The sequence below is a fragment of the Tinamus guttatus genome, unplaced genomic scaffold (assembly GCF_059628265.1).
Source record: "Tinamus guttatus ecotype Peru unplaced genomic scaffold, ASM5962826v1 Tinamus_guttatus_pri_ptg000023l, whole genome shotgun sequence".
NCBI classification, from domain to species: Eukaryota; Metazoa; Chordata; class Aves; order Tinamiformes; family Tinamidae; genus Tinamus; species Tinamus guttatus.
In genome coordinates, this window is record NW_028288557.1 from 2,680,751 (window position 1) to 2,701,046 (window position 20,296).

General features: G+C 46.1%; 1 protein-coding gene across 1 annotated transcript; it reads right to left on the reverse strand.

Moving 5' to 3' along the window:
- Positions 1-897: 897 nt before the first annotated feature.
- On the reverse strand, positions 898-18,795 carry LOC104576253 (prosaposin). Its single transcript, XM_088525469.1, has 14 exons — positions 18,705-18,795; positions 12,078-12,211; positions 10,873-10,947; positions 10,129-10,254; positions 9,494-9,688; positions 8,422-8,565; positions 7,864-7,920; positions 5,237-5,350; positions 4,212-4,307; positions 3,838-4,021; positions 3,531-3,682; positions 2,370-2,450; positions 1,753-1,860; positions 898-1,206 (listed from the first exon to the last, which is right to left on the reverse strand). The coding sequence occupies exons 1-14, from the start codon at positions 18,745-18,747 to the stop codon at positions 1,171-1,173; spliced, it is 1,545 nt and encodes a 514-aa protein (XP_088381595.1). The 5' UTR covers positions 18,748-18,795; the 3' UTR covers positions 898-1,170.
- Positions 18,796-20,296: the final 1,501 nt, after the last annotated feature.

Below are 20,296 nucleotides of genomic sequence, written 5' to 3' on the forward strand. Positions count from 1 at the left end.
TCCTAGAGCTCCCAGCCTCCCCCAAGACACCACAAAAGCAGTTGCTGGCACCTTTCCCAATGGGGCTGGAATTGTCAAAGCTCCACCTCCGCTCAGGGTCCTTTCCCGAGGTCTTTCCAGAGTTGCTTCAGGACGTGCATTTTGGGGGTTAACTTGTCCAGAATCACACGCTTCCTGGTGCACCGGGGACTAAACCACTGTGGGGAGCCACAGAAAACACGATGCCTGCTGCCCTCCCCAACCTCAGGGGCTTGTTCCACACTCAGCAGCACACAGGCATGATAATGTCCTCGGGCACAAGTCCCCCGAGACAGCCTCTTGCCAGACTCCTGCAAAACCTTGGATTTCCTGGGCATTTCTCCACTGCTTCAACAGACAGGTCTGTACAGCGAGTGGGGAGGGCCACAACTCCAAGGTGTTAGAGAATCTGTGCCTCAGGTACCAGCAATTAGGGCCATTTGGGTGGGTTGCTTTCTACTGCACAAGCACCAAGGTTGGCTTGTCCAGTGTGCCAGTAACACCAGCGCATGAGCAAGCTGAGGCTGCTGACAGCAATTTAGGTGCATTCCCGTTACTGCTTGGAAACTCTGGAAAGAGATGCCCTCGGAGCTGTTCACAAGGAAGAGTGCCAGTTTGGATGGCAAAGTTGCTGGGCACACACACAGTCCCCTCCTTCATTTGTGAAGCTTTGAGAATTCCAGCCAGAGGGAGGCAGGGATTCACACTACCTCTTGGGGTTCCCTTACAATTAACAGAAAATGAATATTCCAGGCAGATGTTAAAAATGGAAAGCTTGTAATCTTCCAGCCACAGAAAGACACTTGAAAGTTTATCACTGTCTTGTTCTTTTCTTTTTCATTAAAAGATAATACCCTCATCTCATTTCACCTTCTCTGCACCTAAAAACACTTCAGTCTACCAATTAAAATCTACAACACTGACTATTTTTTAGGAGCATAATGAGTTAAACTGTACAACCAGAAATATCTTTAGATGAACAACGAAGATCTGATCCTTCAACAGCAGCACTGCTACAGAAAAGTTACAATAAAGGAACTTGAAGGTCAAATTGTTAGTGAGGCCGGAGGGGCACTTGCAGGGCAGCTCTCCAGCAGCCTCAGCCCGTGTTTGCAGGCGTCACAGCGACTTTCAGAACTGGAAATGCTTCTTTTAGTTCCACACGTGACGTTTGCAGTGATCGACAGCCTAAAGGGAGAGAGCAGAGCATGACTGAGGGGGAAAAAAGCCTGTGTTTGCAAAGAGTACACTTATTCAACACCTCATTCTGAGCCAAGATTTTTGTGATCAAGTCTTTTTTTCGTTAAACAAACATCTCAAGAGAAAGCTATAGTGAATAATTTCTCTGTTCCCGGACAGGGACAGAACACTGATGACCCTTAACCACTAAGGGCTGCACTTTGGCAAAGAAAGCATCAGCCAACAGCAATACCTGGAGCCCATTTTTAAGAGCCCTGGCATATTCCATCAGTTGCTGCTGAACAAGAACACCCAGCTCATTTTGCTCATTTGTTAAAGACTCTGAAATGCTGACAGAGGGCAGGGAACAGGAGCAGGAGCCACAGGAAGAAAGCAGCTTTCTTGCTCCAAGAAAGCTGAAGTCAAACTTGAGGATTACCTCTAGCTCGTATCCACACTTTTGGAGGGGAATGTATCCATTTTAAGAGGAATGGAAGTTTTAAGAGAATCAGAGGTGGCACCAAAGGAATTTAAAGGGAATCCTCCTTTACTTACATTGCACTGAGCAGCAGTCTCCATGTTCTTACACCAGTAACCCGGACCCCAGACACAAGCATCATCCCCCAGCAGAGGCTGTTTAGCTGTTGCACAGACTCCAAGTTTCTGCAAAGGGAACAGCAAAGTCAGTATCTTCAGTTGCACCCCTCAATTCCCAACTTACACCTGGCAGTCACTTCCCAAGCCTGGGAATATAAGGGCAATGCCACAGTATTCTCAGGAGCTCAGCTGCCCAATCATTGCAACCAAACAAGCAGATTTCAAACAGTTAAGATGGGATAAAAAGCTCCCTTTTCATGCTTTTGCATATTATGTTTTGAAAAATGGACAGTTTCTGGAAGGGACCTATTTCCATGGGTGTCATTTTAACTTCTCATCGAGTTCAGGGCATGCTCTACCTTGCCACTGAACTTCAATAGCTGCTAACCTTAACAGCTCTTGTCCTCCATATCCTTGCATGCATGAAGCATGCATGCATGAAGCTGCCCATTCCCCACATCCCAAGGCCTTGCACACCTGACTGCCCCCAGCTGATTTTTATTCTGGCAGAACCTGCATGCTGGGCAATGGAAGAGGCAGAATCAGAGCCTAGGGTGACCCCGCGTGATACTCACAGTGCAGACGAAAGTGGGATCCATCATCTGTGCCAGGAGTTGCACCACCACGGGCTCGTATTGCTCCACGAACTGAACGCACTGCAACAAAGCACAGGTTGAGACACCCCTCTGCTGAGGCTGACCAGACCGAGGCAGGACACAGCCTCGTGCCACCAGGCACACGCACTATTCTTAAAACACCTGAAGGAGGCTTGAGCTCTGCAGGTTGAGGACTCGGCACTGCGCTAACCAGGCCAAGAGCACTTAGCTCTGAATGTCTGATGTGACATTCAAGAGGGGCAGAGGAACCAGCAGGACAGGTTTCAACTGAAGTCTTGTCCTGGATGCTCTGCCATCCACCACCACCACATCTCAACTAAAAGCACACAAATTGCAGACAAATATCCTGAAGAAAACAGCAAAACGCTAATGCCTCTTCAGTTTTAGCACCATTGCTGTTGCTTCAGGCCAAGCAGCAGCATCTCCACCCAGCAATAACCACCAGCCCTCCAGCAGAGAGGAGCAACCAAGTGCAGAAAGTTGTCAGCTTTCTCAGCAGAGACTAATGGCACTGATTAATAAACGAGCCACAACTATAAACCACCTCACAGCAGTCAGCAGGGATAGCTGCTTCATAGCCACTTAATAGCTGTATATTTTATGCCTACTAAACTTAAGGAGTTGCCTCTTGCTGGTACTCAGCAGCCACCTAAGACTTCCGTGTAATTTTTGATGATAATGGCCTAGCAGGTATTGCCTTTTGCTATCTCCCTGGAATTATGCCAGCCTGCTTCCAATTACTTGGTTAATCCCCCGAACAAGATCAGCATTAAGAAAAAAAACCCTTTAGCAGTTCCCACACTGTTCTCAGAGGATTTCCAGGCAAAACCATCACTGACTGCAAAGCAGTACATTCAGGCAGCTGAGCCAAGTCCTTGGAAGTCCATCTATTCAGGAGTGCCAAGCCCTAAACAAGAGGCAAATGCGAGACCCCCAGAGGTCCAAACTCCTGCCAGTCTCCAACAGGAGAGATTCCCTCAGCTCCAAGATTCCCTAGGGAAAGTGAGGTAGGCTTAAGTGTCATTGCAGAATCTACCTAAATCCAATGGCACAGGGACAGCTCCTGATGACCCAGAGTTAACACTGATTTTTAGCCTGCCTTGCTCACAGGTGCTTTACCTGGTCACTGACAGACTCTGGTAGGAAGTGACAGACTTTCTCCAGCAAAGCCTCTATCTCAGCTGTCGTGGCATTCTTCTCCAGTTCTTTGTCTGCATAAGCCACCACCATCTTGCAGACATCACAGAAGCCACCCGCGGGTTTCACTAAAACTGAAGAGAAAAAAATAAAATTGACACTCGTGGAGTCCCCCCGAGATGAAAGAAAGGAGGCAAGATCAAGCTAAACGGGTGTGAGTCCTTAAAAGGAGATACAATCAGAGGTAAGCTAGCTCATTTTGCAACATGCTGATTTCCTCATTACCAACCTGGCTGAGGAGGCTTGTTGCTTGCACAGCACTTCAGCATAACGCACACAGTCTCAGGATTAGTTGCTTCCAGAAGCATGTCAATCACCGCCTGGCCATAGACATCTATGAAGTCTTTGCACTGGTCCTTGACACTCATGGGGAACAGGTAGCAGATCACCTCCATCTCGTGTACAATCTCCTCCTGAAGCATAACAGGGCAAATGAAGCAGCAGAAACCCCAGGCTTACGTACATTTGCTTAGTTATTTGTTGTGCCCAAGGACAGCACGCGTTTCATTTGCACGAAAACAAGCAATAAATGAACCCGCTTCCACCCCTACAACAGCACCATTCTAGGGAAAGCTTTGAAAGAGTCCCTGTTCTCAGCTTTACCTCTGTCTTGTTGCTCTCCAGCAGGCCAGTCACTTCCTTCACCACAGTCTCACATATTTCACACACAGAAAATGTCTTCTCTTGAACTGCTGTTTTCTGCAGTGTCACAGAAGAAAGATAATATTTATAAAACTGTAGGTCAACACTTCACCACATTTGGCACAGATGACTAAGGCTCTAATGGCATTTAACTTCAAATGAAGCATGACATCTCGCTTATCTAGTAAATCTGAGCTGAATTCAAAAGATCATAAAAGCCAAAAGCCTCAAAGGTCTCAGTAACAATGCACCTTGGTGAACAAGCAGGATTTTGTACCCTTAAGATACCTTGGTCATTTAAGAAAGGGGACTGAATCCCATAGACATGAAAAAGTAACGATACCTTCGCTTTAGGCACGGTTGGTAAGTGGGAAGTGCTTTGTTTTTTGCATGTTTGTTTTTCTTTTTAGTTGAGAGCAATTTAGAGTCAAGAGCTCCCTTTTGCCAGCACAAGAAGCCGAGAGAGAGGAACTTGGAGATTCCATTCGGAGTCAGTTAATCAGAAGTTAAAGCTGTCCTCAAAAAGGGGGCTTTGAAAAAACTTGGCACACTTCAAGCCAAAGGCTGTGGGAAAAACTAAGGTGTTTTGTCCAAATCCTGCTCCAGAGTTCAGACTAACTGCACTCATCTGTATGAGCATTGCTGTCTCATTTTAAAGGGTTGAAGGATAACTTTAAAAACATCAGGCAAAACCCATGTTCAGAAAGGGTTTTTCCACCAATTTAGAGTTTATTGCACTGAAGTATAGCAACCCAAGAGTTTTATTTCAAAGGTAACTTGAAGCAATACCTTATAGCTCTGCTATTCTAACAAATCAGTCAGCTTTTCCACCTCACAGAAGAGCCACAGGAACAGGAAGACACCAAGCTTTTATGTGGTTGGATTACAGAGAGTCTCAAGTCTATTTTTCTGCTTCATCTACTTTATTACAGCAAAGCAGTGAGGATCACAGAGCTGTGAGAACAGTACTAAGGCAGCTACCTTACCTCCACAGTTTCCATTTTTACTTCATGAACCACTTGAGCTGGCACTAGCTTCTGAAGAGGAACAGATTTCAGGGAAGGACAGAACCCAACCATGGCACAAATGTCCTTCGGTTGCTGGAAAGAAATGCATCATCAGTTAAAAGTGTCTAGGGGACTCCTTGCCCTTTTTATGGAGCCTACAGGAGGGCAAAGAATAGAGACCATCGCTTTAAGAGGCTCCATCATAACCTATGTTTCAAGACTACTTCTATTTGAGGTACTGAGGAAGCATTTGATATGGTTACAGGTAGGACAGCCACCAGGTGCAGCTTCCAGTTGCATTAAGCAGCTTTAGGAAGAGGTTAGGTTCCATAAAAACCCCCTTACCATGAGCTAGCACAGTATGGGAGTCCCTCACAAAGGAGTTGACTTAAAAACTACCAGCACCAGAGAGGCCACCACTATCACATCTGACCCCATCCATGAGGCTACTCCCCCCAGGCCTCAAGTCACCCTATAGAAGATGCTAGTTATCCTGACTTCAGAGGTCACCCAAGGGGGAAAAAAAGCCTGGAAGAGACTTCCCATCCACAAACTACCTTCTTTGAAGTATGTAATAAGGTTCCTTTAAACAATCAGCAACACATTCCTGCATAATTACTCATCACAGTCTATAAGAAATGTTAACCACGTTAAAACCCAGCCCTGCAGGAATTCCCTCCCTGCAAGGCTCTACAGAAGCAGCATTGAGTGTTCTTCTTATAGGTAAGAAACAGCAAAATGAAGTCTCTCAGGGGGGCTTTGAGTTCTTCTCAAGGGTTTTTGAAAAGAACATTATCAAGTACAGAAAGTACTGAATATACAAGGCAAGCTATACCACAAGAGGCCACATTATGCCTGCATATACAGTGAGAAAAGCTCTACAGAGAAATGCATAAAACTTGGGAGTTTCTCCCTAGAAAGGCTGTCAAACTCGGTGATATTTCAGTTCTACAGACAGAAGGTCACACCTCACTGTCACCAAGGCACCAAGCAGAGGTTGGTGTTTATGCATCATGCCATAACCTCATGCGCAGGCAAAAGCAGGATCTCAAACACAGCAACTGCTTCACACTACTCCAGGCAGTACCTTTAAGTCAAGCCCTTTGCTTCATGCATTACCAAAAGCATTTCCAGATATTAATGCTACAGCAACACCACATACACACGTCCCCACAGAGAGATGACAGACACAAGGTCCCCCAGAACTGTGCTCATCAAAAACCTGAATAGCTCTAGGAAGCAGGAGTCTAAAGGCCTCCTACATCCTTTTTTTTAAAAAAAAATTCATGTACTCTGAACACCTGTATCAACCTAGCTTTAAAGTCACCCAAGAGAAGAGCCAGGAAGAGCTTCACTAAAGTCCTTTTGACCCCAAACTTCAAGCCAGAAGGTGAGAGGAACCACTGGCTACATTTTCCACTTTTCTTGCACAAAAATAATTATATTTCAGCTCCACTGGCCAAGTCATAATCAAGGTTAAGTCTTAGCATCACAAGTTGGTGCCTGGAGTTGGAAACAGCACCGATTCACTAAAGGAAGTCTCTTGTTCTTTCCCTATTTTAATCCCTTAAGTATCCCTTGTATCTGTCAAAACTGAGTACAATCACACCATGTACACAACTAACAGCGAGTAAACTACAAGCCCTTGAACAGAAAAGCAAGGTGTCACCACAGGGAATTGCTCACCTACCTGATCCTTCTGTTGACAGAGGAGATTGGAGACAGAAAGATAGGAGAAATTAGAAATAAGTTAAGAAAAAAGCATTTGAAGTACATACACTCTTTCCATGAAGGGGGAATATGCAGTCCCCACCCCAGAGACCCAGCACTGAAAACTTTGGCAGTGCTGGAGTGACTCCCCACATTTAAATCATGCTGGTTGATGCTGTGCAGTTACCTCGAGCTCTAATTTGAGCAACCAAGTCCTACAGGAAGGAATTCAAAACCTCTATATACAGTCTGAGTGCTCTAGTCAGCCATGCACTCCACATGTAAATTCACCAATAACTTACTACGTTACTTGGGAAAACTCAGGACCATAGCCTTCAAGGAAGGGTTTGCTCTTTTTTAAAACAGTTTTGAAACATCAGGAAAAAAAGACACTACAAAAATGGCCAGAGGCAAAAATCTACTGTTGCACAAGACCAAAACTGGTGGTAATCACTCTCCACTGCTCCTATCAAAAGCCCCAAAAAACAGCAGACAGAAGTGAGGTTTAGGATGACTTCCAACTGCCACATTCTGATACGTGACTGGACTGTGTTTGCCAGCTACGACAAGGACCATCCCTAACATGCTGAGCTAGTATTTTGAGGATAAAAGGGACTTGAGCACAAGATAGACAATTAATATAGAAAAACATACTTGTACTGTCTCAAAGGACTAGTTTTTTGCACTATTAAATAGCTGTGAAAGAAAAGTGCTCAAGCACACATCCTTAGGCCAAATCTACTATTCAATAAGTGCCAAGTTCATACAGTTAATAGTAAAGACTTGGATCAAGAGCATTCTCTGGAGTTTTATTGCAAAATTGTTTATTTCTTTATAAGTTAGCTACGCAAAGCAGAAGTGCACTAACAGCAAATACTACATTCTGCTGAACTTACCATGTGCATCATCATCTGGATGGCCAAGTCTGAATATTCAGAGATGTAACTCTTGCACTGCAGGAAGGGGGAAGAAAATAACCGCTGTAAATAAAGTCACTTCAGGTGTACAGTTAAAATCCTCCTTGCACTTTTCAAGGTATTAATTTACCCGTCCTGCTAAACAACTGTCTAGGGCTTGCCCCAAATATGACATGGTATTTCATGTCACTCGAGCACTGCACATGCAATGCTGCTCATCTCGTGAGCCCTTCTCTTCCCCAGGGCACTGCCCCAAACGATATTACCACATTATCTAGGCAGGGCCTTTTTATTGCAGATGCCCTTAAGGATGAGCAGAAATTCAAGCTTTCTTCTCTCCACACTTTCTGACCTTTCTCACCTACCCTTGACACTTTTGACTGGCCATTATACTGTGCAATGCATTCTATATGCTATATGTCCTCCTTTGTTTTACTAATAGAAATTGCATTGGCACAAGCTGCTTAATGTTGCTACATGGGCACCCCTCTTTAGGAAAGGCCCCGGGCACCCCTCTTCTTTAGGAAAGGCCCTTACCATATCAGACATTCCAGGTCCCAAGCGGTCGCACTCATCCTTGGCGTGAGCCACTAAGGACTTCACAAAAGAGGAGTTTGTCCTCACGGCCTCCTGGACGTCGGTGACGAGCTGAATGCAGTCCTTGCAGACATCGCCAGTGCCCTGGGGCAAGGAGGAAAGGGGACAAATTGGCAAGTCACCACACAGCCCATTTGTAGGCATCATTTCTGACTACATTTAAGAGCTAGTTTAGCTTATATATAAAAGCACTCTGATAAACCCTCCCAGAAGGCCTTAAAACCTGAAGTAATATGAAAAGCCAAGGCACTGGTACGTGCTCGTATGCACACCAGCCACTAGATGGGGATGAGGTACCTGCTCAGCTCAAACCCCAGATCACCTCAAAACTCCTTGATTTTTACTACAGAGGGAAGTTTCTACCCTTAGGACAGATCCCTCTGCTGCTTGCAGAGGAGGAACTCTGCACAACAGCGTTCTCTACCCACAACAGTACTCTGCCCACTCAACTGCCTCTTCCTGACTCAAACTTATCATCAAGACTCAGCCTATGCTTGCAGCTTGTCTCATTTTTTTCCCCCCTGCAGCTTTCTGGTTCTTTTCCCATCCAGTTTGTCATCTCTGGATTCAGAGATCAGTGCTTCCTCTGAAGGACAAAACCAAAGCGTTCATTAGGATGCAGACGACTCCTCTGAGAAGCGATGCCAAAGTTGCACTTGAAAGAAGTTATTTCCAGTACAACCTGCTTAACTACCACAGTTGGGGGTGGGAAAGGCCCAGCACAAGACTTGTCTTAATCTAAAGAGCTGTGGTCTTTGTCTACAGCCTATAGTGGATGCAGCTTTCATCTTATTGAGATTATCTTTAAGAACAGAGGCTAGGAAAAAGGTAACAGTCTATAAGGAGCAGCAAAATATTCACCACAGAACAGGCACTCATGTGAAACATGTGGCTTAATCCAAGTCTAGCAAGGTAACCCATTACCTATAATCCTCAATAAGCTCTTACACAAAGAAATACTAAAGCTCTGGAAAACATTAAGTCTCACACACTGACACTACAGCACCTTCGCCTTGGACTCCTGCTTGGGTTTGTCCTGAGGGTACAGGAGAAGAGGCACGTTAGCCATGAAGGGAGATGCCAGTTCAGAGAAGTCCAGCTCTGGTATCTTGTTGGACTGGAGCTGCTTCTGAAGCTTCACCGCTGCAAGGTGCTTCTGAAGGGATTGGCACAACGAAAGGGCACTGCATACGACTTCAGGTTTGTCCTGAACAAGGTGAGAGAGGCAAAAAGCTCTAGATTGATAACATTCTTATGACATTTACAGTGATTCAGCTTTAAAAACATGACACAAAGCCAATTACACAGAAAATTCTTCATGTTTAAACTGTTTTCCTCAGAATTCTCAGGGTTCTTCTCCACGAAGAGAATTTCCAAATATTTTCTGTAGCAGTTTGCAGATATCTGAAGCATTCTTTGGTGATTCAACAGGCTTATCTGAAGCCTGTTAACTTATGATTAACTTAATGTTAACCTTAAACAACTGTTCTTGCCTGTAAACAAAAAGGGAACAGACAGAGCCCCAGCTTAAATAAAGGCAAGTCTTTATCTAGCAGCTTATAGGACCTGACAAATTTAATTGCTTCAACAGGGCAACTCAGGGATCCAGAGGGGCCCAGTTTCCAGGAATCTGTAATATCTACTTACTAGCTCTTCTTTGATCATATCCATGATGACTGGCAGGTAGGAATCCACAATTTCTTTGCATTCAGAGACAAGGCCTTGGTCAGGAAGGAACTCACATGTCTTCTCCAAGTAAGAGCGGATCTCATCCTGCAGCAGAAAGGGGATCAAACCATAAGGACACCAGAAGAGCTCTTTCTGTTCTCAAAAGGTATGAGAAAGCCCAGGACTTGGGTAGGTCAAGACCACGGGCAAGCAAAAGCAGAATGAGGTTCTCTAGGTGCCGATCTTCAGTGAGACATTGACAAAGACAAAACAAAAAATACTTCCAGCAAGGCCTGGCCAACACAGCTCCACTACCATATACCATTTAAACACAAGAAGTGAAATTATGGACTAGAGGGACAGATTAGGTTACAACAAGTGCCCTGTGCTCACAACAGAACATGGGGAAAAGTCATGCAAATAAAAGTTCACTTTGTTATATAACCACTCGCTTCTAGAGATTGAAGTACTCTACCTTTTAGGATTAATGTTCCATTGGCACACAAACAATTGAAGGAAACAATCACCCATGTGCTACAAACTAAAAACTCTAGAATTTACTAGTCCAGACCAGACTAAAAAAGCTTTACCTAATCTAAACAGTGAATGTTGAAAGCAGCCAAAACACACAGGATTAGCATGATAGAGATTACTCTTCTACCCCCTCTTGAGATCTTGAGGCAAGGCAGCCACGTTGGGACAGAGAAAGGGAGCTCTGCTTACCTCTGTGCCGTTGTCCTTCAAAACCTTGCCGGCCACTGTCACAAGCTCCTTACACAAGTCACAGGGGATGCTGTTCTAGGGAGAGGAGCAGAGGGTTACTCTTGGGCAAAATTAAGCACATCGCAAGGTAGCATCTAAATAAGAAGGGAGAGGGTGAGGATCACCCAAGAAAAAAACGAAAGAAATAGCTGGCTGAAGCTGCAGGGGGGAAGCTGTTTCAAACATATCCACCTCCAGTTTCTTCAGTAAATAACTGAAAATGAGAAATCGGGCATGCTACCACTTGATTTTTACCCCTTAATTCTGTGCTATGAGCAAGTTCAGCAGCTTGTCACATGCAGCCTGAAGCACTCTGCCCCAAGGACCTTCTCTGAACCTGTTTTACCCTTGATCTTTGAGCAACCAGCTTTCCAAAATCCTGGGACAGGAGTAATAAAGAGGTTTTATGAATCTAAGTATTTTGCACAAAGTGGAACTTGCAGCAAAGAACCCAAACTTGCAGTCCAAGAGGACTGACCACAACTTCCCCCTTAAAAGCACCAGAAATCATTATCCAAGTTGACCTGCACTTTAAGCATAGCAACTTTTCAGCCTCATGTATTTTAATACAGCTCTGCCTAGCTAACAAGTTCCCACCCTTACTTTTCCATAGTCAGATATGCAAAGTTGATTCCATCTATTCAAATACACTTCACTAGAATCTGTGAAACCATACAGCAAGCCACACCTACATCCAGTATTGAACTTACATTTAGTACAATTTGACCTGAAAAGCCATGTTAAATCCAGTGATTATGCCACTACTCTTCATGATTTAGTACAGAGTGTATCTTGTGAAATATCAACTCATAGGAAAGACTGAAGATACTTATATATTTATTGTAATAGGTCTATCAGTGTGGGGTGGCTCCGTGTAAGAATCAAAAGGTTCTGAATTACAAATATTTGAGGACTGAATCTGGAAAATCACCAGCTCCATTCCACGTAAAGCTCAGATTGTGAAGTAAGTCACAGGAAGAGTCAGCAGACAAGTTGCACAAGGTAAAGTAGAAAGCAAGTTTTAGCATCTAAATTAAGACACAGCACCAAGCTTTACTCAGAGGCAGCACTCCACTCCGATAAGAGCCTTGGAAATAGGCATTAGCATATGGAAAGCAGCTCCCCAAGGTGCAGGGAGGGAAGGAGCCTGGGTAGCTGATGCTTACTACAGTAGGCTTGCTCCAAACAGTCTGCTGGCAGTGCTTCACAGCTCCGCATTGCGACGCCGTCCGCAGGCTCTGGCACCACACCTCAGGGCCCTTCACACAGTCCTTCTGCCACAGAAGGGGGCTTGCCGCAGCTGCAAAGGGAAAAAAAGAAGGTTAAACTGCACACTGGGGAGATTTCCACTGCAAAGGGAGCAGGGCAGTGCAATAAGGAATGCCTATTGCCTTTCCTTTAGGCCACTTAGGCTTAAGCACATGAAAGACACACGACCAGATGTCATGAATCAAGAGAAATTGCTCTTTGCAGCAGTCCCCAGCTCAGCTGTTATTCCCCAGATGAGAGCCCTGTTCTTTGCCCTCCTGCCCTTGCAGTCACTGACACTGAGCCAGCAGTCACACCTAGCTGAGCAGAGGCACCTGCACACACTAATTTGACTACAAGCCCCAACACACTGCATGGAGGACACAAAAACCATGCACAGATGGAAGCAATTTGTAAGCAAAGTCAAAGAAAGAGACAGAAAGCAAAGAGGTATTTTATCAACTAAAGCAGTTGAACATATTTAGACTTTCTTCTTGGTTAGTTCTTCGGCTGTGCACACAGAGCAAGCCCTTGCTTTTGTCGACAGCACTTTCCTGGTAGATTCCTTAACTAATATAAAACTACACCTAGTGTTATCTGAACATGCTATTCATGCATGCACATCTTAAGACAGGTTATGCAAGTATACCAGGAGGATCACTTTCCTTTGGAAAGCCCCTTATGAACACAGACACCTACATCTAGAACATTTTATTGGCTCCTATCCCTTTCTCCTTCAGTAGGCTCCAAGGTGACAAGGATGGCATTATCCTTAACATTGATATTAAAGTGACATCAGAAATCACAAAACCTGGCTGCTTTGCCAAGTCTTAACATCTCCAAACTCTCCAGCTCTCAAACTCTATCTTCTGGTACCTCTGCTTCAATACAAGAGGAGGGTTTACTTGATTAAGACTAAGATTAAGCCAGCCCTATCCCTCCAGAGAGGCAGGTTCCAGGAGAGTTTAACATGCAAGACACCTACACCACCTCCCACACCAAATTGCCTTGCACCCATGACATTTAGAAGGAAAACACAAACAACTATCCTTGGACACCCCTAGGGAAGGCTGAGTGATCTGCACTATTAGCAAGAGGACAAGTCCAAGCCATGGAGTTTTTGTGCTGATTCACCCAGGCCAGAAACTCAACTTTTCCCAATTTTCCACAGCCATTTTGTCCATGAGTAAGCAGAAGTTGTTTAGCAGTCTCTCCTGGGGTTGCACTAACCTATGAAGAAACAACTTTTCATCCAGTAACCAGAGACACACTCACAGGCTCAGGTGAAATCTGCCACAGCCTGCAAATAAGAGCAGTCATTAACCTTCTGCTCTGCCAGGAAAGAGCAAGTGCTATAGGCAGGACAGAGTTTAAGTTTACAACACTCAGGGAGAAGTAACCGAAGAGTGAAGCAGCAGTCTGATACCCTGAGGCGAGGGGTACAGGTTGCAAATTGTTCCAGACAAAGAAAAAAAGGTAAATATTAGGATTAATCTCTGTCAATATATCAACTAATTTACACCCAATTGCCTTGTTTTCCCTGCATCAAAAGTCCCACCAGAAGCAGCAAGTTGTTGATACTCGAGCTGACAGAGCCACATTCTGCTCAAAGCACTGTCCCCGGCTGCGTAGCCGGCTCCAGATTTGAGGATAACACCGCTGGCACCACATGCAACGCTGAGCACAGCCACAAGAAACACAGACCATGAAACCAAGAGGAACTAGGCGGCACGAGAAGCCTCAAGCACATTACTTGTAAGCCAGGTAGGATTAAAAAAGCTTTTAGGTGCACAAGAACTCTCCAAGCACCTCCTTACCAGTATTATTTCAAGTCCTCGCTCCTGGATACATCAGCAAGAAAAAGGAAGTGCTAAAATATCTATGTGGCTTTTCTGCCAGGGAAGCCAACAGATTCTCTGCAGTGACTTAGTTAAGTCTGCGTTGCTCTACAATGCACTGGGTTATATAACAATAAGTCAAGATGCATCTTCACTGCAGCATTATCCAGTCTCCCTTTCTGGGAAAAACAATTGCATTAATTCAAATTTTGCAGATTCAAAAAGTAGCTTTCTATCCTTTCCTGCTTGTGCCGCTTTTGCCTTCAGCTGCTTCTTCCATTTCAGTTTGAAGACAGTATTTTTGCTTTTTCCTTTGGGTTTTAACTCATGTCATAACACACAGAAAGCCATCTGAGTGTTAAGACTACTGCTTCACAGCAGAATGAAGGATTCTTAGCTTGGAATCCTAACAGTTACCTTGCCAGATCCCTCAAAACCATCTCTCCTGCAAGAAGAGGGAAGTCTCAGCAGGTTATTTCACATCGCATCCCTGCACAGCTACAAACCAGGAGAAAACAAAGCACCATCTGTTACCTCAAACAACTCCTAATGCATGCTGGATAAACCCAATGGGATTACTGTCTTAGGTCTCCAGCATCCCTTTGTTTCATATATTGTTCTCTACCTGCTTGAGGTCATCCCTTTTTAAATAGATTTCTCCCTTCCACATTGATTAGCTCTCCAGTCACATGTTATGTCCACCCAAACCTGCCCCCCTTCCCCAAGTTCTTAGAAGCTGCTATTTTTGGCACATCAAACAAGTTTATCTGAAGGCTGGGGTGTTTCGGCCCTCCTTTGCATTGTTTATCCCCCCTTGACCTGCTTCAGACCTGCTTCCTTCTATTTTAGAAGGAATCTTACTCCAGCAAGCAATTCCAATATATCCATCACTGAAATGAAACAGGAGGAGGAAGGATAATTTGGAACTTGGAAATACCCTCAAAGTCCCAAATTAAAGTGCTCTGAGATCTTAAAAACTTCCTTCTTTTTCCAGCTTTCTATCCAGGCTGAGTATCCAGAGCCACCCTAGGGTCCTGGGTATATACTTAGTTTCTTACAAGCAAAATGGAAATAGCAGGAAAAGGAAACTGAGCCATTTGTTTCTGAAGGCAAATCTGGGAGAAAACTCAAACTGGTTTGTTCCTAGTCTACTGCAATTTACCAGGAGAAAGGCTCTTTTCCCAGGTTTGTCTCCACTTGACTATGTTAAACATAAGCGCCCCAAAACACCTCTGCAGACCACAATGACTATCAGTCTACTCTGTTAATGAGTCAGTCAGTGGCCAACTTTCCCATTTCCTTCAGAAGTTGCAAATGGGAAGTGAGTTCACATTCAAAAAGCGAAGTGGGATTTACTTCTCTTCACCAAATCTTGCAGATGTCAAGAAGACAAGGAGTGACCTTAACCTTAAGTTATCTGAAGAGCTTATTACTCCACAGCCTCTCAAGAGCAAGCAAGTTCAAGTGACATTTTACAAGCTGTAAGCATATAACATGCCAAGAACTTCTAGTAATCCTAACTTCTAGTATGTTTTTGAATTAATAAGGGGGCAAAATGATCACGGTATCTGTGAGAACACAGGCAGTTTTATGAGAGAGAAGGAAGAAGAGATGAAATCTGGCTAGATGTTATTGGTATTCCAGGTATCAGTTATAAATCAAAGTGTTCCTGTCCAGCATTCACTGATAAAAGTAACCATGAACTGCACCAACTGCAAGTTAGTCATTATGTGGAGTAAAGGCCATACTGGGGTTCTTCCTCAAAGTGGAGGCTGCATCCCCATTCTGATACATCGCCCCACTGCAAAACACCCATCATAGTCCCAGATGCTTCCTGGCTTCCCTCACCAGAAGATAAGCATGGTATGAGGGACAGTTCTGCGGACATATAAACAATTGCAACAAAATTAACGATAGCAGAGCAGCAAGGCCAGCTTTTTACTACTGAAGTACTATCTTTACTGATTTGGGGGAAACTTATTAACTCTTGCATAAGAGAAGGTGGCATTGCAAAAATGCCATTTCCCAAAGTTTAAAAGGAATTGCTTTGCCAACTGCTGCCAGACTACTGCAGCTACTGAAAATATGCATCAATATTCCAGTGGCTGTGAATACTACTTTAGTGCGACTGTTGTTTGAAGTCACAGGGCAAAACTACTTTTAATGAAAGTACCATGATAGGTTAAGAAAAGTCACACCAGAGCAGCACAATTTCTACACTCTTCTGTAGTGTTTAACAAAGTCAGAGTAAGGAGCACAAACCAGAGTCGCTTCAAGGGAAGTCTTAATATCTGAAATTCTATGTTACGCTGCAGCCCAATACACAGAGAAGCATTATTTTAATGTGCATGCACATCTTCTGTAATCCTTAAGTGTGTACCCCCTTATGTAGGAGGTCTTCAATCCTAATGACAAGAAATCAATTACCACGAGCTGCTACACAAAGGAGAATATGACAAGATTTCTTGCTTTGTCACATGCTTTTAAGGCACCATCCCAAAACCTGCCAGGAAAGATCAGATCAACCATAAGACACTGAAACAGAACCTGCTACCACTGGGTTTTATTTCCCCACTGATACAAAAAAAAAAAAAAAAAAAAAAAACTCCTCTCAGCCTATTAGATTAAACCCCTCTGCTTCAGAGGGCAACCTCCTGGAGAATCCCCACTAGCAGGAGTCACCCAATGGGCAGATGCTGTTCGGTTTTGGTTGACAATCTTCCTCTCACTCCTGTCCCTCCATCTGTGACTTCTCATTTCGTAGCGATTGCCTGGGCTATTCATAACTTGTTTTGATATTCAGAATAGCACAAACTGAGCATGCAAACAGGCTGTGTAACAGTTCTGCAGAAGGACTTGCACATTTCACTTGGTAGCTGTAACTACGAAACAGTTGTTCAGCTCCTTTAGATTCAAAAGGAAGTAATTCTACTTATCTCCTCTGCAAGCAATAAAAAATGTTGCTATTTTACCAGGAGAAAACAAACAAAATATTCCCAGTTCAGAGTAACTCACTTCTGTTGCAACTAGGTATCCAGCCCCTCTTTGTCTAGTGTCAAATACCACCAAAAAAAAAAGGCACATCATTAGTCCTGAGGTTTAACAAGAACGCTATGTCCTGATTTTAATTCCACAGTGTCTCCTTTAAAAGGAAGATGCACAGGAGCACTGTAAGTAGGTCAGTCCTAGCCAGCCAAGTACCTCTATTAAGCTACAACAGAAGTTGCTAGATTTTGATGCAGCTAATTTATCCACTTGCTAGGAAAAAAAATCATTATTTTGGGTGTCACAGCAAAACCTACAGGGCAAACTGCATGATCCTAGTGTAGGTAAGTCAGATAGTCTTGAAAGATCCTGGGGAGAAAAACCCACAGATGCTTGTATTAAAACAGAGGTTCCTAAAGAAGGACAAGCCTAACAAGTCTTCTGCTGTGCTCAGCTGCTACACATGCTTCTTAACTAGTAGGCCAAGCTAACTGTCATTGCTAGACTGGTTTCTCATTACAATTTCCTTAAATGCACCAAAGTGAAACTCTGAACACTTCAAGCCAAACCCTTTTTCATTTAAGGCACAATGTTACACTTGCTTTAGCAACTGGAAAACAACCCTAATAGAAGTAACTGACAACACTAAATTAAGTGTCAGCAGGAAACAGAAGTCATACTACGTTAAAGCAAATAAGCAAAGTGAAAGATATATTTGCTTTCTCGCTTCCAGGCTGAGATTCTTCATCAAATTATCAGTCTATAAGCAGTACTTCCTTAAATACTATAGCACTGACCAACTGCACACCATTTTATTTACTGTTGACTGCCAGTTAGTTACTCCCACACATTTAAACTGATCATGTGGCTCTTCTCAGGCTGCCTTGCACTAAATGCAGGGGGTGTTGAACTCTTGAGCAAACAAGCTGAGCACCAACAAGTCTCCTACAGGAATATTATCAGAGAATCAGGTGACTGGAGTGTCACCTGCTATTAGAGCCTTAACTTTCTGGCACTTCTGGGGATCAACTCCATGCCATGGATTTAGGCAAGACCACAGCAGTTGATAGAGCATTTTTGCAGTTGCATCTAGTCACTGATGAGTTTAGGATGCAAATGGGGTCTTTTCTAACTTCTGGACATAAAAGTGAATACAGGGGTTCAACCTGCCCTCCACCATCCTTACCCTTTGCACCTCAACCTCCACCAGCAAGGCGGTGAGCAGATATCCAAAACGGTTATCCCTTTCGGTGCAGGATACTGCTAAAAACATAAAACGGGAGGGCAGTCCCGTGGCACCCCAAAGCAGCTTGACACCTCCCTACCCTCGAAGGGGCCGAGACGAGCCACAGGCTCCAGAGCAGCCGCTGCAAGAGGCGAACACGGTTTCTATCGATAGACCAGGGCCCACAGAGGTCATACTGACCTACTTCACCAGGCGCAGGGCGCCCTGCTGACGCAGCACCAGCCTAAATAAGACATTTCTGTAGAAAGAGGGGGAAAGGGAGGCTTCTCCCGGGACCCTCGCCTGCCCCAGGCACTCGTGGGCCGGCAGCTCCCCCCCACCCCGCGCCACGGAACCGTTACGCAGCGGGCCGGGCCGGGCCGCAGCGGCGTCGGGCGCCTCGCCAGCCCTCCCCACGCGCCCCCTCAGCCCGGCCCGCCTCCGCGGGGCCCCGCGGGCGGCCCGGGGAGCGGAGCGGGGCGCGGGCGGCGCCTTACCGGCGGCGAGGAGCGCGAGCAGAGGGAGCAGCCGCCGCGCCATCCTGCCTGCAATGCGGCGCCTGACCGCGCGCGGCCCCTATATATAGCCTGCGCCGCCCGGCGCCGCGCATGCGCGAGCGCCCCGCCCGGCGCATGCGCGCGGCGCCGCCGCGGCGCCTGACGCTGATTCAGCGGCGCCGCGGTGGGGGAGGGGGCGGGGGCGCGCATGCGCAGGCGGCGGGGGCGGCTTCCCGCCCTCGCGCTGTGGCGGGGCGGGCGCCATCGCGGTGCCTGCGGCCCGGGAAGGGGTCGGGGGGCGGCCGGTGACAAACAAGGTCCATCTCGATAACTCTGCGCTTGTCTGAGCCGCTCCCGCGCTCCCGTGGCCGGCAGGGGTGACAGCGGCTGCCAGAAGGGCGGGCTAGGGGCCAGCAGGGCCACTCCCACACCTGTCACAACCTGCGCCAGGTCTCTGCTGACCGTACGCGTTGGCAGCGTTTAACTTTCATTAAAGCCTAGGAGCGGCGCGGGCAAGCAGCTCTGCGCTGTCTCACGCTCCCGCTCTGTAGCGAAGCGGTGCGAGAAGTTCGTCCCCTGCTGTCACGAAGGCCTGTGGGAATTAGCAGCCCAGCACGAAGCTGCTGCGGTGGCTCCTGCTCGCCCTGTGCACGCGGGGCCTCTCCCAGCACCTCCCCGCACTGCCGCAACCCCCAGGCCGAGGGCACATGCGTGCGCCAGGTAATCACAAAGTCACTGCGGGCAGCTGTTTGGGCCAGACTAAACAAGCAACCTTTGCCCTGGCCCTAAATCCCCCGTGCTTAGGCAGGGTCGTCTGTGCTGTTTACTGAGTGCACGCAGGGCACTGACAGGGCACTCCAAACTGCCGCCTCTGGGCAGCCGCTGGCTCCTTGGGGGTGAAGCCACGCGCTCCATGCAGGAGAGTGCTTAAAAGCTGGGTTTGGACAGCGCTGCCTGAAGTAAGGAAGATATTTCGGGAGACAGGATGTTTTCCCTCTGAAAACAGCGATAAAGACGAGGCCCAGCACCAAGCTGTCTGCTGCCCCTCACAATGTTTCCATTTCCAGCACCAGGGCTGGCCCGGAGCTACGCCAATTCCAGCTGATTAGGGACATTTTTTCCTAAGTACGGCGCGTATAATAACCAGCTGGCAGCTTCCTGGCCAGTTGTCTCTATGACACAGCTTTCCTGGCCTTGCTGATGCTGCCTAACTGTTTCCTCACTTAAAATGACATCATGCAAAAATAAAGTGGTATCAAGACATCGAGCCCTGGCCGTGTGCTATAAGTGATGAGGCTGTTTGCAGGTGGGGGAAGTCCAAAGAGGCCCAGCTCATAAATAGGAAGAGCTAAAAGACATAAAAAGTTGCCTGCAACCTCCTGCCTTCTGCTTTTGTGGGGCGTTTGTTCAGATTTGGGGTTTTTGTAAAGATAAACCTCCCAGATAAGGCGTCTGGGGAGGCTTCTCGGGAATGGCCACGGCTCATCCGTAGTCACGCACCGAGTCCCGCGCTGGTTTCAGCTCCTGTTAGCTGCGAGCCCGGCTGGCAGATACCGGGTCACTGTCTGCAAGATGCAGATGTCACCTCTGAG

Excerpts from the sequence above, each read along its gene's own strand:
- LOC104576253 (XM_088525469.1), bottom strand. The coding sequence starts at position 18,747 with ATGGCGCGGCGGCTGCTCCCTCTGCTCGCGCTCCTCGCCGCCG. Across the intron at positions 4,308-5,236 it reads TAAAAATGGAAACTGTGGAG|AAAACAGCAGTTCAAGAGAA; the intron begins GTAAGGTAGCTG and ends GTGACACTGCAG. Across the intron at positions 4,022-4,211 it reads TGGAGAGCAACAAGACAGAG|GAGGAGATTGTACACGAGAT; the intron begins GTAAAGCTGAGA and ends GTTATGCTTCAG.